Source organism: Thamnophis elegans, chromosome 5, assembly GCF_009769535.1.
Source record: "Thamnophis elegans isolate rThaEle1 chromosome 5, rThaEle1.pri, whole genome shotgun sequence".
NCBI lineage: Eukaryota > Metazoa > Chordata > Lepidosauria > Squamata > Colubridae > Thamnophis > Thamnophis elegans.
In genome coordinates this window covers 64,734,584-64,758,326 of record NC_045545.1, presented here as the reverse complement: position 1 = coordinate 64,758,326, position 23,743 = coordinate 64,734,584, and the positions used below count along the sequence as shown (strand labels likewise).

Below are 23,743 nucleotides of genomic sequence, written 5' to 3'. Positions count from 1 at the left end.
CCCTGCACCTGCTCAGGCAGGGAGAGCAGGGCCTGGCCGACCGCGCATGCGCTTCGGCCAGAGAGGTGGGATAAGGATGCGATGCAACTCAACCCCGCTCAGTTCTTTGAGGTAATAACAAAAAAGTCTTTCAGGGGCGGGAGGAGTTGGGGTGGCGAAAGAGAGGAAGCCAAGCCACCCGGAGGTGTAAAAGAAACTACGGGGAAAAGGCTGAATGGGCGCAAGGCAGATGTCAGCCACAACAGCAAAACGCGTTGGCAACGGAGGCGGCTGATTTGAGTCGATGAAAAGTTAGCTTGGATCTGCGGATTGCGATGGGCAGGAAACCATTTAGAAGTTGTTGTTGAAAGAACGGGCGGCAATACGCAGTTTTTGAATTAATTAAAAACTTGTCCTTCAATTCGCAATCTGGTGAGTTGTCTAGGCAAACTCAAAACATCAGCTCAGACCTATGCAGATATCCGCAACAGAAAGGTACTGTATGCTGTTTTGCTTCCCATCAAGCCCATCAGCTTCAGCCTCAGCCTCAATATCCATTTTCAGGACTTGGATATTGTTAAGAAATGTTTTGTCTCCCAAATGCGCCTAATTATGACAATCATTAGGATAGTAGAGCCATTGAAATAAATTTAATCATAAACGTTTGCCCCCTTTTGGTTCTAGGAAATGAGGAGCTAAAATTAAGTCAAAACATTATTTTATTCCTCTGAGATGGCATAGCCAATTGTGAAGATATTTGCTTTTTAAATTATGCATACAGCAAGTAGGAGCCCTTAGCCAACTTTGACTAACTGTGAAAAAGCTAAACAGTATCTTTGTTCTTGGAAGGAAGAACCTCACTTTGTGTTGTTGCCACAACTCACTTCTTCGATTTTCAACTTTCCCATTCATTGAGTATCACAGGGAAAACTGTGGTTGCATAATTCTGTTTAGAGATACGTCATGACATTTGAATAATCACTACCATACAAAGTGCCAGTTTGCAGCATATTATTTGACTGCTGATTCTTTTACTGTTGAAAGTCAATCCTCAAGGTATAAGCTAAGAATGACTTTCAATATCTTTACTGTCAATTCCAAGGTTGTTCCAAGGTTGCACTGTCAACTCCTTTTGTCATTAGTTTGGTCTTCTTTATATTTAACCTTAATCCCATTTATTCACTGTGCTCCACTAGAACTTCATTTCCATTTTCAGCTATCAGTAGTGTCACCAGCATTAGTGCAAGTTATTGATGTTTCTTCCTCCAGGTTTAGAAACATGTTTTTTTTTATATAAATACGTTCCTCAATATATCCAGTATATTGACTGAATAAATAAAAAGAGAATATTTACCTCTGTGTAGATGTGATGGGTATTCATATCTCATTTATTCAAGCATAAAATGTTGAAGAGTTGTACATGTAGACATTCTTAACACATACAGTACATTATGCTCTAACTTAAACTAAAAACAGCTGACACCATATTATTGCACTCTAGAATGTAGAATTCTTTATTTGCCAAGTGTGATTGGACATACAAGGAATTTGTCTTTGGTGCATATGCTCTCAGTGTACATAATTCTACATTATGACACTCTAAATACTGTATAAGTATAAGATTTAATGGAATAACATCCTCTTCATCTGTTACTTAATCATTGAAAAATAGAAATCAACTGATAATGTATCACGTGACTGTTTTTAAAGTTTAAATACAAGAGAATAATTTTATCATGGATATTTCAAATGCCTGTGACATTATCTTAAATGTTATAAAGATTTTTAAGGAGACTCAATAAAGTAAATGCATAAGCATTTTTATAAATACTCCAAAGGACTTTTTCATAAATTATTGCCCCCTTCCCTATAAATATATATATACAACAACTGTACATAAAAGCATCCCAGTCAATTTTTTAATGACATATGGGAATATAGTTGGTATGCAAAATTATGGGACAGCATTTTTCTATAAGATTTTATTTAATTTTGGACATGAAAATGTCATGTCTCTAAACAAATAATAAAGTAGTATTCTAGGGGGAGATCTATTTGAAGCTGCTGCATCAGCTGCTATTTACCTAGGTCTTTAGAATATTTTGCTGAAATTTATATTTAGAAAAAAGAGGAATGCTAGCTTGAATGTTGAGATAGATATTGAGTGTAATTTTAGATTTTTTTAAAATACTTAAATGAATTTTACTTTAAATATCCAAGTTGTTTTAAAGTTGTTTTGAAATAATACTGTTTACTTTTAGTACATTTTAATGCCATCTTATCAGACTGTTATCTTGCAGGCATTTCTTTTAAATATATTACTTCTGAGAGATATTATGACTGAGACTTCAATATGTAGTCATGAAGAAAATTTGGGCACAATCAATGGAATCAGTGTGAAATGAAATGAAATTCCAAGAACTTCAGACTTCCAAATTGATAGCATCTATAGTCTTCAGTGGACAAAGCTCCAACTCGCTTCCTTTTTAGAACATTAATAATGGGAATTCCTTTCCTTCCTCAATCAATAAGCCAGATATTGTACTAAATTGCTTATAGTCAAAATGATATGATTTCCATAGTTTGAAAAGTAAGTTTTATGGATTGCATTAGAGAAGCACTTACAATTCCTCTTAGGTGGGGAAGAAAGGCCATCTCTGCAATTCATCTATGCAGTTCTGAGTGCCCATGAAAAGTAACTGTGAAGGATTCAAAAATTTACTGCAGCAATGTAAGAGATGATGCAGAAAGCCGAAGGGATGACCAGCAAAGATTGTGTTCTTGCCTCTCCCTCCACTAGGAGGCTGGCCAGTATTAATCCAACCAGTTTCTAAAATAAAGGCATGTGTTTGTGTTATGAAAAACATCTGAAATCATAATACAAATCACAGACATGTTACTTAAGGAAATTCCAATTAGAGTATGTAAGGAGGGGAAAGTATTTTTTTTTTGACAAACTTAAAGAGAAGAAAATTCAATTTAGATCTGGTAAATTGGAAAGAGTGATTTTTACTTTTAAACCACAGAGATTCAAACTGAACTCTGTGCAGAAAGCAAGAGATTGGAAAATTTTAAAGATTTGGAGAGAATGCAAATGGAAGTGACAATGACAGATGAGATCGCCACAGAAGATACAAGACATTGAAGAGGATTCAACATTGGGCACTAAGATATTGACTTTTCGGTAATCTTAGCCTAACTATGAATCATAAATGTATTTGTGCCTGGATAATTGTTTTTGACTTTTAGTATAAAAATGAAAACAAATGAACCTGCGATTTATGCTTTTAATAGGACAGATTACAGAAAAAAAAACCCAATATCATGGTATAACTTTAGAGTGAGGTTAAAATACAATAGTGCTTATAGTGGTTGTGAAGAATATCAGAAGCTGCTTCTTTTTCTATTTTTCCTTAACCTATTTCTTGTACTTTGTGTTTTCTTCTTTTCTTCCTTACTTTATAACTTAGTTTGCATTAGTTTTTCCCCCTTTTTAAATGATTTAATAAAAACATATATAAAATGTAACAGGGCCACCTTGCCCTAACGATATCTGCCTATCTCATCAGTTCAGAAAAAGTAGGCATGGTCCAGGTTTCTTCTCTTAATTATTACCATAAGAGCTGTGGTGGCGCTGTGGTTAGAATGCAATACTGCAGGTTACTTCTGCTGACTGCCAACTTCCAGCAGTTCAGCAGATCAACACTCACCAGGCTCAAGGTTGACTCAGCCTTCCAAGATTGGTAAAATGAGGACCCAGATTGTTGGGGGCAATATGCTGACTCTATAAACTACTTAGAGAGGGGTGTAAAGCACGGTGAAGTGGTATATAAGTCTAAGTGCTATTGCTATCTTGCAAGAATTAGAAAGCCTGCCTTTTCTGTGTGAGTGTGAGTACAGGACGTAAAGCATGTTTCCCAAGGCTGTTGTAACATTGAATCATTGTTAAACAAAGAGACATAAGTCAAGGACTGATTGTAGAGTTGTTGACCTTCTGGTAATCTAAAACAAACAGAAACATGTATTTCTTTCCATAAAATATGCTCTTTTAGAAAACAGAAGTTGTTTTATTCAGGTAGGCTTAATAAACAAAGTAGGTCTACAGAAGTATCTAGAGAAAACAACAAATTGGCAAATCAATATATATTTTTCGAAAATATTAAGTACTATGAACATACTGGCTAGTTTCCCCTATCAGGCAATATCATAAAGTAATTTGTTTGGTATTGGCATAGTTCAGGGGTCAGCAACTTTAAACACACAAAGAGCCATTTGGACCCGTTTCCCACAGAAAACACCGGGTGTCACAAAACCCTTTTAACATCTAAAATGAAGATAACATATATCATATATAATTTTTTTACCTTTATGCTATGCATAAAAAAAACTATAGTGTGTTGCATTTATGAAATCAATGAATTTCTACAAAGAAAACAAATTATTTCTGCATGCAACAAAAACATTCTGAACTCCAAAAAAAAAAGATGCTGAGTTGAAGGTTACTTTCAAATAAAATACTCAATGTCTATTTGAGTCCTCCTCGTATTTATGAAAAAGCCACACTTTAAATTATAGCTGTAGCAAACCAAAAATGCAGTCTGCCTCTTTGTGCCGTCATCCTTTTATCGCGTGTACTGGAGGGTTAATGTGATTTTTGCTCCTGAACCTCAATGCACAGCATCTGCACATCATCTTCATCTTCACACAGGATTGTAAACTGTTGTCTGTGAGGCATGAACAATGCTTGTTTTTAATATAGTTCATGTTGGAGATGACCTACTCACATATGTATCTAGATCCGAAAATCGACAGGACTCCAAATATACTTTTTCGTGTTCATATAAGTGTCAGGGATGATATTCCATGTTTCGAACAGAAGTTTGTCTGGTTTGGGAAGGCTTTCATAATCACTCCATTTATGATTCTGAGCAAGAATGGCCTGCTGACAGGCAACATCTTCAAGATTGGCTGGCAAGTGTTTGAACTTGGACACCCATATCTTTGTCAACTGTTAGCCAGTTCCATCTCAAAATCAGGTTGACTTACACCTGCAAATGCAGTCATATTCAATAGGGATGGATCGATGGTCAGGAGTGTGACAGGGAAGGATGTCTTTTTTTCTTCTCTGAATTCATGGAATTGTTTTCCAAACGATGTTTGCATTGTGGTGATTGCAGACTGCAAATAGTCCAAATTTATAATATTGTGAGCTTGTTTGAACTCTCTCAGAGGGGAAGTGAGACAGTGTACCTCTCTATAAATCTCTGGCAAACACTGTCAACTTGTGCTTGAATGCCAAAACCTCCTCCAACATGTGCAGGGCTGTGCCTCCTTTCTCCTGAACAGTTGTGTTCAGCACAGCAGAGTGATGAAAGAGCCACATGCAGCTCCAGAGCTACAGGTTGCCGACCCCTGGCATAGTTGCACAAAATGTGCTCATTTGGCTTAGTTGATAAATGAATCCATCTTTTAAAACACACTTATCAGTATGCTGATAAGGAGTTTTCCATGACGATGAGGATAATGATTATTTATTAAACTTGTATGCCATCTAACTCAATGTCTATGTGAATATTTCAAATTACATATAGAACAAAAGCATTTGAAATGTGCAGTTAATTTTAAAAGAGAAGGTTTTTTTAAGATTCCATGTCTATACTGTCACCTAGTATAACTTCATAAATTTACTACAATTCATTTATTTTGATTTAGGACCTACCCAACATCCAAAAGACTCTGGGAAGCTCATAATATATATAAATAAAAAATATAAATAAAAGTACAATAAACATTTTAGGAAACACATAGAGAGACAAGTGCTGCAAAAGTTGCAATACAGTATTCTGAAGAAAGTCTTTGATGACATCTTAAAAATAAAATAATGTAGAGTGGATGTAGATTGTCAAAAGAAGTCATTGTACTGCTAAAGAAAGAGGAATACGTTTGTTGTTTTACTGCATAACCTGTGTTTGGAAAGAACAGTATTCCTTTGCTTTCTATACCTTAATCATACCTTAATAATCCAATATGTCTACATGTGTAACATTCCATTCAGTTGTGTCCAATTCTTGGAGATTGCCTGAACAAGTCCTTGAAAATTTCAATTTAGCAACATTGTCTGACAATGTTGTATCAAGTGTATTATCAATACTCATCAATAACTATGGAGATATATAATCTATCAGACATAACAATTTGTAGCCTTCACGTGCCTATAATCCAAATAATACAGCTCAAATGTATGTTTAGAAAGTCAAAAGTATCATTACATTTTCAAAGGTTTCCTACTTTATTTATGTAGTTATTTTATCAAATGTATATGGCCACTCATCTCACACAAGATGACTTCATCAGGGCTTCTTAACATATCAACATGAGTTGATAACAAAGATTAAATATCTATATATAGGAAGAGTGTAACCTTTTAGGAGAAAATATGCAAGATACAGAATAAACAAAATCTTAAATATCTGCTCCAAGCTCAGCACACTGTTTGTCTGATATGTGATTTGCTAATGATTCTATGATGTCAAGTAGAAGAGGTTGACTGAGAGACCGAAGATTTGGCAGCTTGGATACCTTCAAGAAAGGGGAAATGGTTTGTTATTACTATAAATCCAGTGATATGTTTTGTGCAAATTAATATTTTATTTCTTCAAGTGAACATAATGAATCTAATTTTAAAACAGAAAACTAATGTAATGGAACATGTTTTACTTTCCATGAAATAAGCAAGTTTAGCAATAATGAGAAGAAACAATCAACATTTAAGATTTTCTATTCCTTTGTTCTAGCTCTGCATAATTATGCAAGATGTAGCTTTTGAAAACTAGTTATGAGATTCTCAAAAAATGAATAGAAAAGACATTTAAACAATGGCTTTTAACAGATGGAATTGTAATTTTTTTTAAAAATGGCTAAATACAATAAATCCAATCTCCAAAGCCAATTTCTAATTTTAAAAGGTTTTTTTTATAATGGAAATGTAGTTTTGGATTTAGTTTGGAAAATTCCTTGGTGACTTCCCAAATATCAGTAAATCTGCTTATTACAGAATATTTTTACAGGTGTAGCCTTGTAGAACTGCATTGCAACCAACCTGAAAAGAAAAAGTAGTAATAAATATACCTGTGGTTTCCGATTGATCCTATTGTAATTAAATGTTGCATCTTTCTTTAGTCTTGTGCTGTGTATTTTGAATTATTTTTTCTCTGATCATGTAACTCATCTATGCTATCATAACCATTACATTTCAAGGTCAATTTTTATACATTGCATAGCTGGACAAAGATAGGAGGAGCTGCTATTAATGAAACATAGGAGCTCTTCCTATCTTTGTCCAGCTATGCAATATATAAAAATTGACCTTGAAATATAATGGTTATGATATTGTATAGATGTGTTACACTACTGGAAGAGCTGCTATTAATGAAACATAAGGGTGCATCAGCTTAAACACATGGATTTGTCAGCTAGAGAGGGCCAGCACTACAGCAGTTCAAGCCCACAGGACCACCTGGCGGAGTGAGGTCCCATCATTTGCTTCTAGCTTCTGTCAACCTAACAGTTTGAAAGCATGTAAAAATGCAAGAAGATAAATAGGTACCACTTTGGTGGGAAAAACTAGCAGTCCGGAAGCCAGTGCCAGACCTGTTTAAATGCGAAGCAAGATTGGCAGAAGAAAACCCAGATGACCCAACATCCTCCCCAAACACTCCTAGCCAGCTGGCACAAAGCTTGTTCGGCCCCCCGCTATGGTGTATCATGGATAGCGCACATACAGTACATGAACAAAACAAACAATTTTAGGCTACCAAACTACTCTGTGGTTAAAAAGCACTGTAGACTTCCCTGGTGTATGCCATACACACAGAACAAAAACAAAAAAAGAAACAAAACAAAACATATAGCTAAACACTTCTTGGATTCTCTAAAATAATTTCACACTTGTAAACAATGTAAATGTAATATATAATATAATTATAACACTACCATCTTAATTGTAGGAAACGTGTGAATCCTATAAATAATTAGATATAAATATTGTACACATACACACACTTTTATGTATCAATATGTTACAAGCCCAATACTAACAGAAGAACAAAGAATAGGAAATATATTAAAGGGAGATATTGGATGAGGAATACTGAAGATTAATCAAGGCAGATTAAAAATGCATAGCAAACAATCCAAAGGGAGCAACAAGAATGAAACTGAGGACTACCTTAAGCTGTTTTCAACCATGGCAGTGAAAGAGGACAGCAGATGCCCAGAACCCCAGAAAACATCCAACCAACCTTGGTGAACTGGTGAACAATGATATATAGGCAGTGTCTCTTCATGTCCAATGCCTGGGTCCTATCAGCTGCCTCTAAAATCTGAAGAAGAAAAAAAAAAAGCTTCTTGTATCAAAAAGACTCTATAAGCTTGAATGTTAGGACTGTGCAGGTGAAAAATGTGGTTTGTAGCATACATCTAACAGCTGTAATGTACATCTTAAACTAACAATACTTTTGAGGGCAGACATTGTGGAGGTTAGCCGTTAAATGTCAAGAAAAGGCATGGCAGCTCTAACATACAGGTAGTCCTCAAGATACGACTGTAATAAAACCTGCTCATTATAGTCATATGTCACAATGGCTGTTAATAAAGTGTCTCAGCTAACAATCGCAACATCTTTTTTACATCATGGTGACCAAAACTGAATGCAGTATTCCAAGTGTGGCCTTACCAAGGAATTATAAAGTGGTATTAACACTTCACGTGATCTTGATTCTATTCCTCTGTTTATACAGTCTAGAACTGTGTCGGCTTTTTTGGCAGCTGTTGCACACTGCTGGCTCATATTTAAATGGTTGTCCACTAGGACTCCAAGATCCCTCTCACAGTTACTACTATTGAGCAAGGTACCACATATACTGTACCTGTGCATTTTGTTTTTCTTACCTAAATGTAGAACCTTACTTTTTTCACCACTGAATTTCATTTTGTTAGGTAGCGCCCAATGATCAAGTCTATTTATATATTACAATTTTTATAGTATATTTTTGTAATCAATAATTACAAAAAGGGAATGCATTGCACTCTGTACTGACCATAGAGATAGAAAGACCACAGAGATAGATATACCATAGGAATTAATCAGAAACTAATCAGTCTAATCTTGCAAAGTACTTATTTTTGGAACTTTCAATTGAATATTCCCTGAAAAAAAAATTAAGAGATAATTACAATTAGTTCCAAATTGATTCATTAGTAGCAATTACCTGAAGCACATTTTCCACAGTAACATTCATTTCCAGATTCTGCTTGCAATATGCTTGAAGACGATTATTATAGAACCCATAATAATAAGGAGCAGCAAAGAGGTAGCTAAAAAAATCCCAGTTAAAGAGAATTCGTGTTTCATGTTGTAAGGATGCAAGTACAATAAACCGAAACAGAATAGCAATAAGGACAAACAAAGGTTTGACCTCTGCTTATATTCTCTCTAGTGTGTTATTGTTATAATTGCAGCTGGCTGCCTTCTTGAAAATTGTCTTTGGCTCTGGGCCATGCACATTGCTGCCATTTCAGCTATATTATATGTGCAGCAGCTGTTTCCCAATTCTCTGTGAACTCAAGTACACAGAAAGGAGCTGGTGTAAGCAAAATAAAAACCCAGAATTGATGCGTTCATAGAGGATTACTTCTTATGATGAGCCACCAACAATCTATTTCCTTGCCTGAGGAACTCTAATCTGAATAGTGGAAAATTAGTGGACTGGTTTTAGATCTGACTGTGATGTTCATACTATTTTCAGTAGGAATCAGAACATACTAGATTATCAGAAGACAAAGAGCTTTCGAACAAGAAGGAGAACAATGAAAATATGGAGGCTCCATTTCCATCCTGCAAATATTGAGTATTTTAAAGCTACCAAATCAGATTCTCAGCCTTAGTAGATTATGGACAAGTTGTCAGGAAAAACGATCCTGTTATGAACTTTGACGTTAACATTCGTAAAACAGGGTCTCACTAATAAGCATTTATTTTTCCTCTTCTCTTTTATCCTACAAGACTAATTGAAGCCCTATCCCGGACATTTATTACCACAAAAATATAAGTTAATTTTATATATAATTCTGCATTCAGAGTTGTATAAAATGAGGCACAGGTTAATCTCTTAAACCTTAGGTACAATCCCCAGAGATTTTAAAGTTGCTATTTTGAATGTAATGGAAGGGGAAAATAGTAAAAAGAAATCTGGAGATTATTGTTACCTGTAATTAATGTGGCTTTTGTCCTGGCACCATTCATTTTTGTTACATAGATAAGTGTAGTTGAAGGTTTTATCTTGGTTATCTGCTGGAGCAGGAAAATACTCTGTTGGCTGACTAGTTCCTATAAAAGGAGCTAGGTCAGCCAGGGAGTTTTTAAGTTGCCTCAGACAGTATTGAATCAAGAGCTGTTAGAAGTTACTCTGGCCTCCTCACCTCCACTCTTAGCCCAGAACTTAACAATTTTGGTTTGTGGTCCCTGGCACACCATGGAAAGAGTCTGTCCTCAGCCAGAAAACACTGAGCATCTCTGTTGTAATACTTAACACAAATAACATATTAAGCCAGATAAAGGATACAGGGAATCTTCGGGAGGCATATTCACTTCACCATAATAAATATATCGTAACATAGATTCAAATGCTTGTTTGCTTGGCACCATCTCACCAATCGAAATATTAACTTGGCCATCTTCTGGCATAAAAGAACGAAACATGGCTTCAAAGTAACTGGAGAAAAAAAAGAAGAAACCGGTTCAACCATATGGTTGATTCCATACTTGCCATGTTCTCATAAAATTGTATCACAAAATAAAGAGTAGAGAATGAAATGCTGGAAACCCATTTTAAAAAACCCAGTTTTTTTAAACTTGCACATTGTGCAAGGGTTTTATACAATGTTATTCATACTCCCTCTCTGGGGGAGATGGGAAGTTCATAAAAATGAATGAATGGATAGATGAATGAATGAATGAATGAATAAATAAATACAAATTGTAAAGAAATTATATATATACACACACACACACACACTCACTCACACACACACATATATACATACACACATAAACATAAACACACACACATATATATATGTGTGTGTGTGTGTGTGTTTGTGTTTGTGCTGATAAATAAATAAAGGGAGACTAGTATAGATCTATTTCAAGCTATTTAGGTCTCATCAGCTATATTACATATTAGGCAGATGTATTAACCACTAAGCCACAGGCTGTCCTCCGTTATCAGCTGAGCCAGGGAGAAAGGTATATATTTAAAGTCACAACCCCTGGTATGCCCAAATATATATATATATGCTGGTCTTGTTGTATTTGGGTCTTTTCCTGTGTAAGATTGAGATTGTCTTGGCAATGTTTCAGTTAGGTCTCGTTCACCATCTTTAGGCTGGGTTTTGGCCTTAAAGCATGGTCGGAGCTGCCGTTTTTCTATAAATCTTGGTGGGGTTGTGTGGAGTGCTGGCTTTGTTTCAGTAAGTGGAATGATTGGTTGTGTGGTTGTATCATGATTGGTAGATTGGTGCTGATTGGTGGTGGCTGTGTGTCCGTTTTTTCATATTGTAACGGTCTGGGTGGTGGGTGGGGCTTGTATGTTGACTAGGGCTGGTTTCCAGATATCTGGTAGGCGGGAGGTATCGTCACGTTTATTCATGTTGCGGGGGTGTTTCTCTATTTCGATAGATTTCATAATTATTCTCTTGTTGAAGTGTTCTGTTTTGGAGATTAACCTGGTTTCTTTAAAATTAATTTCAGGTCCTGTAGTTTTAAGGTGCTGGAAAAGGGAGGAAGTTTTTTCTTTTTTTCTTACTTCCCTTTCTGGACGTCCTAATCTACAAAAAACCCAATGGCTCCCTAGGACACACCATCTACTGGGGGAAAAAAAAAACCAACCACTACTTAAACGCACAATCCCATCACCACCCTGCACAGATCAACTCTGTAGCCAAGACCATCATATCCAGAACCAAACGCCTAGCCGACAAAGACCACCTGAAAACTGAATTAGACACACTTAATCTCCAACGGATTCCAAAGAAAAACAATTACCAACCTAATCCAAAGGGAGACTCCCCACCAAAAACCAAGACACAGAACAGGACAACGGCATCGTCCTCCTCCCTTACATCAAAGGCACCACAGATAAAATCAGCAAAATTCTCCACAAACACAATATCAAGACAGCCTTCAACAATGACCAAAAAATAGGCAACATCTTAAGAAACCCCAAAGACAAAATCCAGACCTCGCTGAAACGTTGCCAAGACAATCTCAATCTTACATGGGAAAAGACCCGAATACAACAAGACGAGCATACCTACACCTGTGAAAATCTACAAACACACACACACACACGTGTATGTATGTATGTATGTATGTATGTATGTATGTATGTATTCATTCAATAACAGTTCTGCATTCAAAATATTGGTCTCCTTCTGTTCAGATATTGCCAAAGCCCTGCCCATCCGTCAGCCCCCACCCTTTGGCCTCTGTCTCCTAGCAATTTGCCTCTTTGCAGCAAACAGCCTGATCAGATTCAGCACAACCTGATTTAACACGAGCAGAGGTGTTGAATTGGCTTCCTGGAATACCACCGCTCAGCTGTTCCAGGCTGCAGGGATCGCTGTTGCTGCCTATTGCCACATTTGCGTGCCCCGTTTTCAGCCTCCGTGCACCCCATTTTCGGTCTCCATGCATCCCATTTATGGTCCATTCCAGGCGGCAGGGACTGCCACTGTCACCTGGAACAGGCCAACAACAGGATGCGTGGAGGTCGAAAAGGGGATGCACGGAGGCTGAAAATGGGGTGCATGGAGGCAATAGGGAATGGCGGAGATCCCCGCAGACTGGAACAGCTGATCAGCAATATTCTGGGAGGCTGATCCAACCACCAATCAGCTGCTCGTGCTAAATCAGGTTGTGCTGAAGCTGACCATGTTGTTTGCTGTTTGTTGCAAGGAGGCAAACTGCTGGGAGGCAGACTTTTTTTCTTGTTTTCCTCCCCAAAAGCTAAGTGCATCTTATGATCTGGAGCATCTTATAGTGCAAAAAATATGGTAATTTCTGTATATACAAGAAAAAAAGAGTAACTGGGAGGCCTGCAAGCTTGGGCCTAATTTTTATCTTACAATTAAAAAAAAGTCAAAATAAGAAGTTATATTCTAACATCTGTATAATTTTATATCATGGATTGTTCACATGTAAAACATACCTAGAGCGGGCTGCAAGAATAGCTTTATGAGCTGGTCTTGGATGGCCATCTAACAGTAGAATGATATCACAGAATTCTAGACCAGCACCTTCCAAATAGGCTTTCATATCCTGAATCAACGAGGTTCCTGCACACACAGGAACATAAAAGGTTTGCCCGAGATGTTCAAAACCATTGACTTAGTTATAACAGAACAGTTAGAAATGACTTGCAATTATGTATCCACCTTTTCAGTGCAATGCAATACCATCAAAAGGAATTTCGTAATATTTGATAATCTAAGGTACCAAATTCCCTACGTCAAGTTACTGACTATAGACATGTCCAGATAGTTTTCTTGGCAACAATGTAGAATTGCTTCTACTAAGAAGATTTTTTTCAGTTTCTCTGTCTCTCACACAACCTGATTTGTTTTTTTAAAGCCAAAGTAAGCTACAAGGTATTATTGTATTATTTCTAAATTTTGAGATGACAAATTGATTAGCTAAGCAAAATAGTTAACAGATACGAGTTACTGCACAGTCGAATTACAAAGCTGAACATCAGAAATCTAATACCTGGGGGAAGTTTGAAGAATTTTAATTGACAAAATAATTATTTCTCATAGTGGTAAGCTTTTCTTCATTTCAAGCAAACTGATCATAATCAGCAGTGTCAGAGATTAGCACATATACTTGGAAAATATACCGGTAATTGGAGATATGAAAAATACATTTTCATTTTTTCCTCCTATAGAAAGATCAAAGGATTATCCCTGCAAAATACTGTGGCTTTAAATTTAAAGAGAACACAGTATCAGTTTTAGCAATAAGAGGCAGTTAGATAAGTTATGTCCATGTAGGTACTACTCTAGGTATTCTCAACCTGTTGTGGCCCGGCAGGAGCTGTTGGAGCTGCCGCCACACTCTGACAGCGAGGGGGCTTATGAGTCGGCCTTGGAGGAGGTGCAGGACTCTGGACAGGGTGTCGACTCCGAGCAGGGCGAGGAGAGACTGGTTGGCCACCAGGTGACGGCAGAGCATTGGATCAAAGGGAATGTTCCTGAAAGCATTTGGGAGTTGTATCAGGATGCATGCAGGCTTAGGTCTACTCAGCATAAAGGATAAAGGAGTTAAAGGAGATGATTGCGAGCAGCTGTTGCTCATTGGGATCCTCGTCTGTGTATAAAGAGACTGCTGGTACCATGCCCTGGTTGCAGAAGTCAACGTTCCCCGTTCGCGTTCACAAATCGAGAGAAGCCAACTTGGATAAGTGACTTGATATCTATAATCCTGTTTTGCAGTAGTTTGTGAATTATAGGACTTTTGCCAGAGCAATTATCTTTGTTTCTTTTGGGCTCACAGCCAGCAAGAGCCGGGACTGATTAAAACATTCTTTTGTATGTTGTGTTTGGCTTTCGTTCCTGAACGGACAAGGTGGGGGTCAGAACACAACCTTTTACCATTTTTAATGAAGTTTGAAGTTTCAATAGCACTGAAAAAAGCCAGTTACTGTAGCGTGAAAACAATAGTTCATCTTGGATGGAAGATACATTACCGATATCAAGAGGCTGATCAGAATGTGTTCGAAGTGGAGGTTGCTGCTTTCTTCGTACTATCTCTACTATCAAAGATGAAGAAAGATGTTCAAATTCTTTCATCATTATTACCTGATTAAAGTGCGATTCTTTTACCACAAAATTCAGACAGTGTTCCTAAAAAAAAAAAGAAGCATATGTATGCAAATGGGTACATATACATGAGCTGTTGTAAGAAAATCATGTTTGGAACATTTTTTCTATAATTTCAAAAAATTGTAGAAAAATTCTACAATATAATAAAATAAAAATTCTACAATAGAGTTTAAATGACTGGTTTTGCAAGCGTTACAGTTAACTCTATGAATATGCAATATTTATAGAAGCTAATTCTGAAAGATTCAAATTCAGAAATTTATATAGCCAGTTTATTTCTCTTCCTTTGATTCTTGCCAAAGTTCTTTAACAGAATCTCTCTAAATGAGGAAAATATTGGCTAGCATACCTTCTCCTTTAGTTGCAACATCTACTTTTCTATTTTATTTAACCTATGGGATCAGGTCCATTTATTTTTTATTTCCCAATGGAGCTGGAATCTCCCTTAAACAATTCAAGTTTGCAGTTTACTGTTGTGGTCCACCAGCGGCCTGCAGAGCTGGCAGCATAGTTGGACATCGAGGAGGTTGGGGAGGAACATGGGCCAGTCCTGGAGTCTGGGGAAGGCTTGGACGAGGGTTCTGCGTCGGAGGCAGAGAGGGGACCAGGACCATCTGGGAGTTATGTACTGCCTCCGGAGCCTCCAGAGTCAAACATCAGTGAGGCAGAGGAACAGGCTCCCCCTGTTCCCAGTGTGCACATGCACAGAGCTGTCAGAAGACAAGAACAGTTAAGACAAAAGGATGACTCAGGAGTAAGGCTTGGAGGTGATTGGCCCCTCCCATAGGACATAAAAGAGGAGCAAAGGCACATGAGCCTTTGCAGGAAGCAACTTTGTTCCTGTTAGTCGGTTTACATTCTGAAGCTCCTTTTTGACTCTTTGCTCCGTGTGGCCTTGCCAAATTAATTGCCAATTAGGTCTTTGGCAACGTTTCAAGAAAGATAAAGCCTTATTCTGAAGGACTTTGGCAGCCTACTATAAGATTCTTTACAAACTATTTGGGACTCATTATGGGCTGTGAATGAGCATAATTCACAGCCTTTGAAATAAAAACAAGATTTTTGGGACTAAACGGGGGTTTTGCTGTATCAGGAAGCCTATGTCAGAACATCTACTGATACATGAACAATGGAAAAAAGCTGAAGCACATGTAAGAATGAGTGGCTTCATTCAAGAAAAATACTTGAAAATTGATTGCCTGGTACCAGAATTTTCAAGTTAGTTTAAAATGAAACAGTTTTATATATGAAAATTCATTAATTCTACACACACACACTAAAGATTTAGTATTGACTAGCTGGAAAAATCCCTGCAGTTTTCTTAGGAAGAGTTTGGAGGTGGTTTGGTTACTTGCTAACGTTAACAGACAGTGAGTGATCCATGGTCATGCTGCTGGCTTTGTGCCCAAGGCAGGACTAGAATTCACAATTTCCTGATTTCTAGCCTGTGCTTCAACCACCAAGACTATAATTTTCAAAAATACTCTTACCTTCAGCTGATCAAGCTGAAGTTTGTTTGCATTTTCACATACAACAAGTACATTCTGCAGATCTACTGAGGCCTCAATATATTGGACACAGAGTTGTTCCAATCGGGATAGTTTGAAGTTAAGAGCCAACTTGTACACATCCATGATTAGCAGAACATCTTGCACATGCCCTATGTCACAATAAATAAAAATAATAATTAATTGTGCATACTGCAAACAATATGACAGGTGAGAAAGCAGGCAGGAAAGATAATAATTTGATTTCCAATATTAATATTGCAAAAATGAATCTCTAAAGGCCTATATTAAAATGCTGTTAAAGCATGTACATGTTAAGAATGTTTGTTAAGAAATGCAATACAGAGCAATCAAATACAAAAAGATAAAAACAGTATGATGGAAGTCAAGGGATATCTGTATTACCCTGAGTACAGACCTATGACTGCAATGGAGCCTGCCCATTACAATCATAAGTTGTGGCAGTCATTAATACCCACATAATTGTCTCACTTAATTACCACAATCCCTACATTCCCTATTGTGGTCATTAAATGACATTGCAGGCCATTAGTGTAGCACAGGGTACCTCATGGGGCAGTGGAGGCCCTGAGAGGCCAGGTACAAACCAGGTCTGCACTGCAGAACTTTACTATGGTCTCTAAACTCTTTTTAGATTTTTGGCTCCCTCATCTCTGGGAGTTGAAAGAGCTGCCTGCCAAAGAATTTCAGCTCTTTCCTGGCATTGGAAAGGAACTCTTTCAGCTCCATTCCTGCACCCCACCGAAGGACTTCAGCTTTTCTCAATAAGCAGCTCTTTCAGCTAACCCCCAGCAGAGAAGACTGCAGGTGACAATTACATGATCACATGGAGTTTGCAACTAATTGTAAGTTCAAACAGGTTGCCAAGGACCCTAATTGTGATCATATGACTGTGGGGATAAGGGTACAATGTTTTTCAACATCTGGAAGTGCTTTGTGGGTCATAACAAAGCATCCTTTCTGAGGCTGTTATAATTCTGGACCGCCATTAAACAATGGTTGCAAGTCAAACACTATCTTTAAAGTAGTGGTTCTCTAGATTACTGTTCACAAAAGGCCTTGCAAGATGAATCTTTTAAGCTGGACAGCTACTAGCTTAATCTAGAAACACTGGCCTATAAAGCACATGTTCTGGCATTGCACATAGGGTTTTAAAACTATCTATATAGGCTATTTAAAAATCCGATCACAAAAATTCTGCTCAGTAAGTAGGCTATTTGCTTGGGGGACACAAACAGGGTGGGATAATAAAGTGATAAAATAACCACTTTATTCAAGCCTGTCTCTATTGGCTTCTCCTGTTCAAGAGTGTAATATAAGGAAGCACTTGGCTTATTATCTCCTCGAAAGACATTCCCCTCTTTCCTTTTCCTTCTTATTGGTATTCATTTAAGCTCAAATTCTCAACACATCTCAGCTGAGAATTCATAGCCTCATTATCCAGCCTGCTGCTGGACGTTCTTAATTTTTTAAAAAAAAAATAGTTTTTGAAATAATTAAATTCTTAATTAAATTTAAGAATTCAAGGTTCTTAAATATTTCCTACAAATATTTCTTATAATGTTAGGCAAAGGCATCTTTCAATGGGCAGCTATTACCCAATTGCTAAGGATTTCTAATGCCCATTTTGCTCTGAGTTTCACACATCCTGTTGGGAACACGTCGACAGAACCACAGCCATATTCTGGTCTGGTCTGTGACACACAGGCATAAGCATATTAAAATTTGCTGTGGATAGCGATTACATGAAATTTGCTTTTGGTTTTAGTATCATAAGCCTCTTGCACTAGTCACGTTTATTTTTTTCTTTCTTAGAAAGACGAATTCCAAAAACAGACAGAGAAAACATGCACTACTTTTCCCAGGAATCAATTCTACTATCCTACCTTTGCGTGGGTATTTGATTTTATCTGTGTAGAGGAACTGCATGAGGACTTCAAAGGGTTGAGCTTCAGCTTCCCGGATTGTCACTTCCAGCAGCGGCTGAAGGCGACCCATCTTTACATTGTTGCCTGTCGTTTCCTTTTGGGGCGCCTCTTGTCCTTCCTCATTAATCTCTTGCTTAGATTTCTAATAAAGAGAGGGAAAAGTTAGGGTTAACATTATCTAAAAGGCTTATCTAAATTTGAAAAAAATAAATACATAAAAGTCAACTCTATTATAAGCAAAACATTGCCACAAAATGAAACAATTACATGGTTACATGCCATCATGTTCGCTTTACCTGGTTATTAAAATAAGATAGACCCTAATACAAATAGCAAACTAAGTCTGACGATGGTATATATGTTAAGATTTTCCCAAATATTATATCCTGTTGTAGGTACTGAGAAAAGAAATCACCCATCACTTCTAGACTACTTTTTCACTGAAAGCAACCATGCCTTTGGATTATTTATATGACAGGTTCAACAGGCTAACATGAAAGCACCGATTTGCAGCTCTTTTCTTAATAAGTAATATTAGTGGCTTATGACCCTCCTATCCATTTGTTTCAATTAGGTACATATCAAAAGATACTGTGAATGGAGTTAATAAGAGAACATAAGCATTAAACTTTAGCTAAGCAATGATAATGGTCTCTAATTAGTTCTAGTGGTAATATCCTTTATTGTATGCTTTTTACAGTAATATATTGCTGTAAACAAACCACAAATAAATGGCCTGATAAGAGTTATTCTTGGAGAGGAGAGCTGATTGCTACAAACAAACATATTCTAACTTACGTTTATGGTGAAATATTAGTAATTTACACAATGTCCTCATTTACTGCAGAAGATAAATTGGAAAAGTGGGATCCAAAAAATATTTGTAATAAATCATACCTGTTTCAGCCTTTCTTTTGCCTGTGTAATTTTTTTCCTTAGCCATTTACAGCGAGCTGTGACAATAGCTGCATGCCCTCGGACCCTCTCTTCTTTCTGTCAGAAATAGGGAGATAGCATGGAAAAGGAATTGCAGGATTTTGCTGATCACTGAACATTAAAAACACTATATATTGGAAATTTAGCCAGTTTTTATATATAGTTTATATGTATGTATGTATGTATGTATGTATGTATGTATGTATACGTATACGTATACGTATACATATATATATTAAACAACATTATTTATTTTTATTGATAAGGGCTGGTTTCGATTATTAATTTACTAGGAATGGTCATTTGGGCAGTCACTCATATATTCTGTATCTGCATGAGATCTATTTTAGGAAGCTTCTACGATTGTGAAAAAATTCTGAAAGAGTACCCACCCATTTTCAAGAGACTAACTTCTATTCAGTTCTTTAATATATATTTATTATGTTTTATCAATAGGAAAAAAATATAAAACAGAAAAAACAGAAAAAACAGAAAAAAAACCATATATCCAACAGCAACAACAAAAAAGGAAAAATTCAGTTCTCATTTAATAAAGGAGCAATTATAAAACTGAAGCAAATTAGAAAACTGATGAGTAACAACTCTAAACATACAGAGAAGCGGTTTGCTTTTCTTTATGTTCTCTGATAATCGTGAGTAGGGGCTGAAAGAAAGATTCACTTCTCCAGTGGATGAGCAGATATTACTAAGCAAAGAAATGAGTATTATATAGGCTGAGAATATATAGCAAACAGTAACATAGTTCATCTATGGTCTTTATAGAAGCAGTAACTATCTAATTGACATTCTTCTAGAATCAAGTAATTATATTGGGACTGAAGAAGTACCTGTTTTTGAAGTTATGAAAACTGCTTTCTTTAGCTGTTTTCTTTACTCATATCTCAAAAGCAGAAAACAACAGAACACATTTTTCACTTTCTCATCTTTCTTCTAAGCTTTTCTTTAGTTTTTCTTTATCAATATAACAGGGAAATCATACACAGCCTGGCCCCTGGAAATATTTCCAACCCCCTTATCAGCAGTTAATACAATTATATTAATAAATAACGAAGTACAAAGTATATAAGATGATATATACATATATTTCCTGCAGAGAAAACTTTTCAGCCATGTCATTATAATTCACTTACCTCCCCAAGCACAAATTCTAGATCACTGAATTGCCTGTTTTCCCATAGTCTTCCATAGTCATCATGTAAAGTACATTTTGGATAACATGAAAACTGAAATCAAAAGTTATTGCTATGTTACAGTCTGAAATGGAAAGTTTTACTGCTATGACCGACAGTTTGGCATGAACAGATTACATAAGTGTTATTAACTCTTTATGTCATTGAGCCAATATAATGGTACACTATTTGTAAGATTTAACTCTCTTTGCTCTATACCAGTCAATCTTCCCAATGCCGCGACCCTTTAATACAGTGCCTCATGTTGTGGTGACCCCCAACCATAGAGGAGCCGTGTCTCGGTTTCTAAGACCATCGAAAATGTGTGTTTTCTGATGGTCTTAGGCAACCCCTGTGAAAAGGTCCTTCGACCCCCAAAGGGGTCGCGACCTACAGGTTGAAAACCGCTGCTGTACACCATTTTAATAAGAAATCGTACCAAGAAAAACTTTGACCTAATTAATTTATGCACACATACATACATATTCATTGTATTATTTCGTCTTAGGACAGAAAATGGTATGCAGAATGCAGAAATTGGGCAATAAATAGCAGATGAAAGAACTAATGATATAAGATAAAGATAAGGAAACAGAAGTGTAGGTCAGAGGTCTCCAACCACTGGGCTGAGGCCTACTACTGTCCATGGCCTATAAGGAATTGGGCTGTGAGAGTGGCTGGCTGGAATGCGCACCTGCGTGTGTAGCTCAACTTGAGCAAGTGGCAGGTTGATGGGCACTTGTCCATGTGTGCGCCATTTTGCTATTTATGCAAGTTGAGCTGCATGCGTCCGGCCCACTGCTCGTGCAAGGTCTGTCTGAATGCCACCCACTGCTTGCATGGCCCAGTTCCCCCAGCTAGGCTGCCAAGCCAAAAAGGTTGAGGACTGCTAGTGTGGGTGGTTTCTTCAAACACAACCATACAGAAGCAACTCTACATGTAGAAGTTATGTATATGAAATATTAACTATTTACAACACAAACTGTTCAGAAGATCCAGGAATAAAACTAGACAACTTGCAATGTTGGAAACTACTCAATTTTATACAAAAAGAAAAATGGTGGGAAAAGTGGTGGGAGGACACAAGTTCAAATATGAAATCGCAACAGCTGGATTCTAAATTTCTGTAAATGAAAATAACTCTGCTAGAACTTGATGCTTCTTTAGTGTGAGATAACTCTGCACTTTTAACTTGTTTCTGTGACAAGTTAACATTGCTCTCAACTTGTACATCAGATCTCAACTAGCTAAAGAAGGAAACTTTTCCATTATATTCCATAAAAAATCATTTTTCATGTTAGATATCTCCCTGAAACTCTTGATATAAGATGTAGCAGTCTCTTCCTGATCAAAAAATCATGCTCCAAAATAGAATTCTATGCTACATAAATACTAAATAGTAAACTTACAGTAAATAGTAAGTTGTTCATTGTCAAAATGTAAACTAGTATCTTATATTAATCAATGACCAATACTTTCAATATATTACCTGAAATCTATACATTTCTCCACTTCTGATGTTATTATCCACTGTCCCTCCAAAGATATACATGGCATCACAGATGACAGCTGCAGCATGGAAGAGTCTTCCAGTTGGTAACTAGAAACAAAGAATGCAAAACACCCTTTACAAATATTATGGTGCATAACCACAAATTCAGTTTTCCTCACTGGTGCTCTGTAACCAATATTTTCTAGTCTAAAATCAGTTTTCAAGGCCTGAGATACAACACAAGTGTGTGGGAAATATAGCACATATGTTGATCCACCACAATATACAGATACACTATTGTATGCAGGTCAGTTCATATTTAAAAAGAATAGTGTCTTTTTAATACAGACAAAGAAAGAGATAGAAAAACCTCTCAATCCAACAACAAACCAAGGAAAATGGTCAGATCACATAGTATTTTAGTATTCATAACAAAGAGTGGGTATATCCCTGAAGGGTAAAGCCTTCACTTTGTTTACCACTTCACAATGCTCCACCTCTCATCAATAGACTAGCTGTGATTAAATGCCCCTTTTACCCAGGAACCACCCCAATTATTCACATATATACCCCACACATTGTATAACATCCGTTTCCTTAATGGATCTGATAAGCTTACAAATGAGCAATAAAACAACAAATGTTAAAACAAAACATAATAAAACTAAACGAAACATTTAACATATTAAACATCAAGACGCCAAAACATTAAAAGGCCTGAGTGAATAAGTATTTTTATATTATTTCTGTAATATAATAACCTGTTAAAATTCCAGTGGTAATTTGTTCCATGTTTAATAACAGCATTTATACCATTTACACTCTTCCTTCCTTCCTTATAATTCTATCTCTCATATATGAAATCAATTTGTTAAATCAGAGATTTTGCAAAGCTAATTAAAGGCAATTAATTATATTTTTACCTCACTATCTGGACTTTGCTGGATAACTTCCCATGTCTGAGAGTCAACATCATAGCAATGAAGTTCATTAGGCAACGTATTGTCTGCAGCGCCACCAAACACATAGAGATGACGATCAAAAGCAACCATTGTGTGACCATATCTCCTTTGGGGAGGAGGTGGAGAGCCCCGTAGTAAGTGTTCTGTAGGGATTCGTGTCCAACTGATATTTTAAAAAACAAAGATTATTTATTAATTGAATTTTTAGAGTTTCAGTTTCTAAAGCGGAAATGCACAGAGCTGTATTCAAGCCCTACAACTCTTCTAACAGCTGTCATGTTTCACAGAAAGGAAAATTTCAAGAATAATCCCAATGTATTATTTCATGTATTTACAGTAATTAAAAGTTGGTTTGAATTTAGATTTACATCTAGATTTAATAAGATTTAGTTTTTGCCATGACTTCACCAAGTCAAAAGTGAATTCTGGTCCTTACTCTGAAATGCTCTGCAACTTGTTTTAAAGAAATTTATGAAACAAAGAATATCTTCCTTTGTATGTTTGATTGATTGTTAATCTCTCCCTTTTTTATGTGTAGAAAATATTTTGCAAATTGTTATTATACTGCTTATCTGCTAATCAAAGTTTTGGATACAATCCTCAACTAGGAAGTAAGTACATTAAAAACAATGGGAATTACAAACATACATTTTTGTTGTTCTTTTCTTAAACTGAACACATAACATTTTAGTTGAGTTTATAATTAATGCATCCTTTTCGCATTTTGCTGTGTTTAAATGTTAATTCTAAATGATTATAGTAGGTTTTGCAACAGTATCCCTTAATC

The 23,743-nt window shown here is 36.5% G+C and overlaps 1 protein-coding gene across 3 annotated transcripts in view; it reads right to left on the bottom strand.

The window, feature by feature from the left end:
- Window positions 1-4,615: 4,615 nt before the first annotated feature.
- Window positions 4,616-23,743, bottom strand: part of LZTR1 (leucine zipper like transcription regulator 1) — a 28,896-nt gene continuing 9,768 nt past the window's right edge. Inside the window, exons 9-20 of one of the 3 annotated variants that reach the window (XM_032218375.1) lie at window positions 22,918-23,119; window positions 21,992-22,102; window positions 20,464-20,556; window positions 19,274-19,369; window positions 18,335-18,518; window positions 16,410-16,579; window positions 14,784-14,940; window positions 13,248-13,374; window positions 10,602-10,751; window positions 9,249-9,354; window positions 8,280-8,360; window positions 4,616-6,558 (exon numbers count right to left, since the gene is read on the bottom strand). In XM_032218375.1, coding sequence (XP_032074266.1) covers window positions 6,442-6,558; window positions 8,280-8,360; window positions 9,249-9,354; window positions 10,602-10,751; window positions 13,248-13,374; window positions 14,784-14,940; window positions 16,410-16,579; window positions 18,335-18,518; window positions 19,274-19,369; window positions 20,464-20,556; window positions 21,992-22,102; window positions 22,918-23,119 — 1,594 coding nt within the window. In that variant the 3' untranslated portion in view covers window positions 4,616-6,441. Of the gene's footprint in view, window positions 7,079-8,206; window positions 8,361-9,248; window positions 9,355-10,601; window positions 10,752-13,247; window positions 13,375-14,783; window positions 14,941-16,409; window positions 16,580-18,334; window positions 18,519-19,273; window positions 19,370-20,463; window positions 20,557-21,991; window positions 22,103-22,917; window positions 23,120-23,743 lie in introns of all 3 variants that reach the window. The other 2 variants (XM_032218377.1, XM_032218376.1) reach the window with 2 other exon arrangements.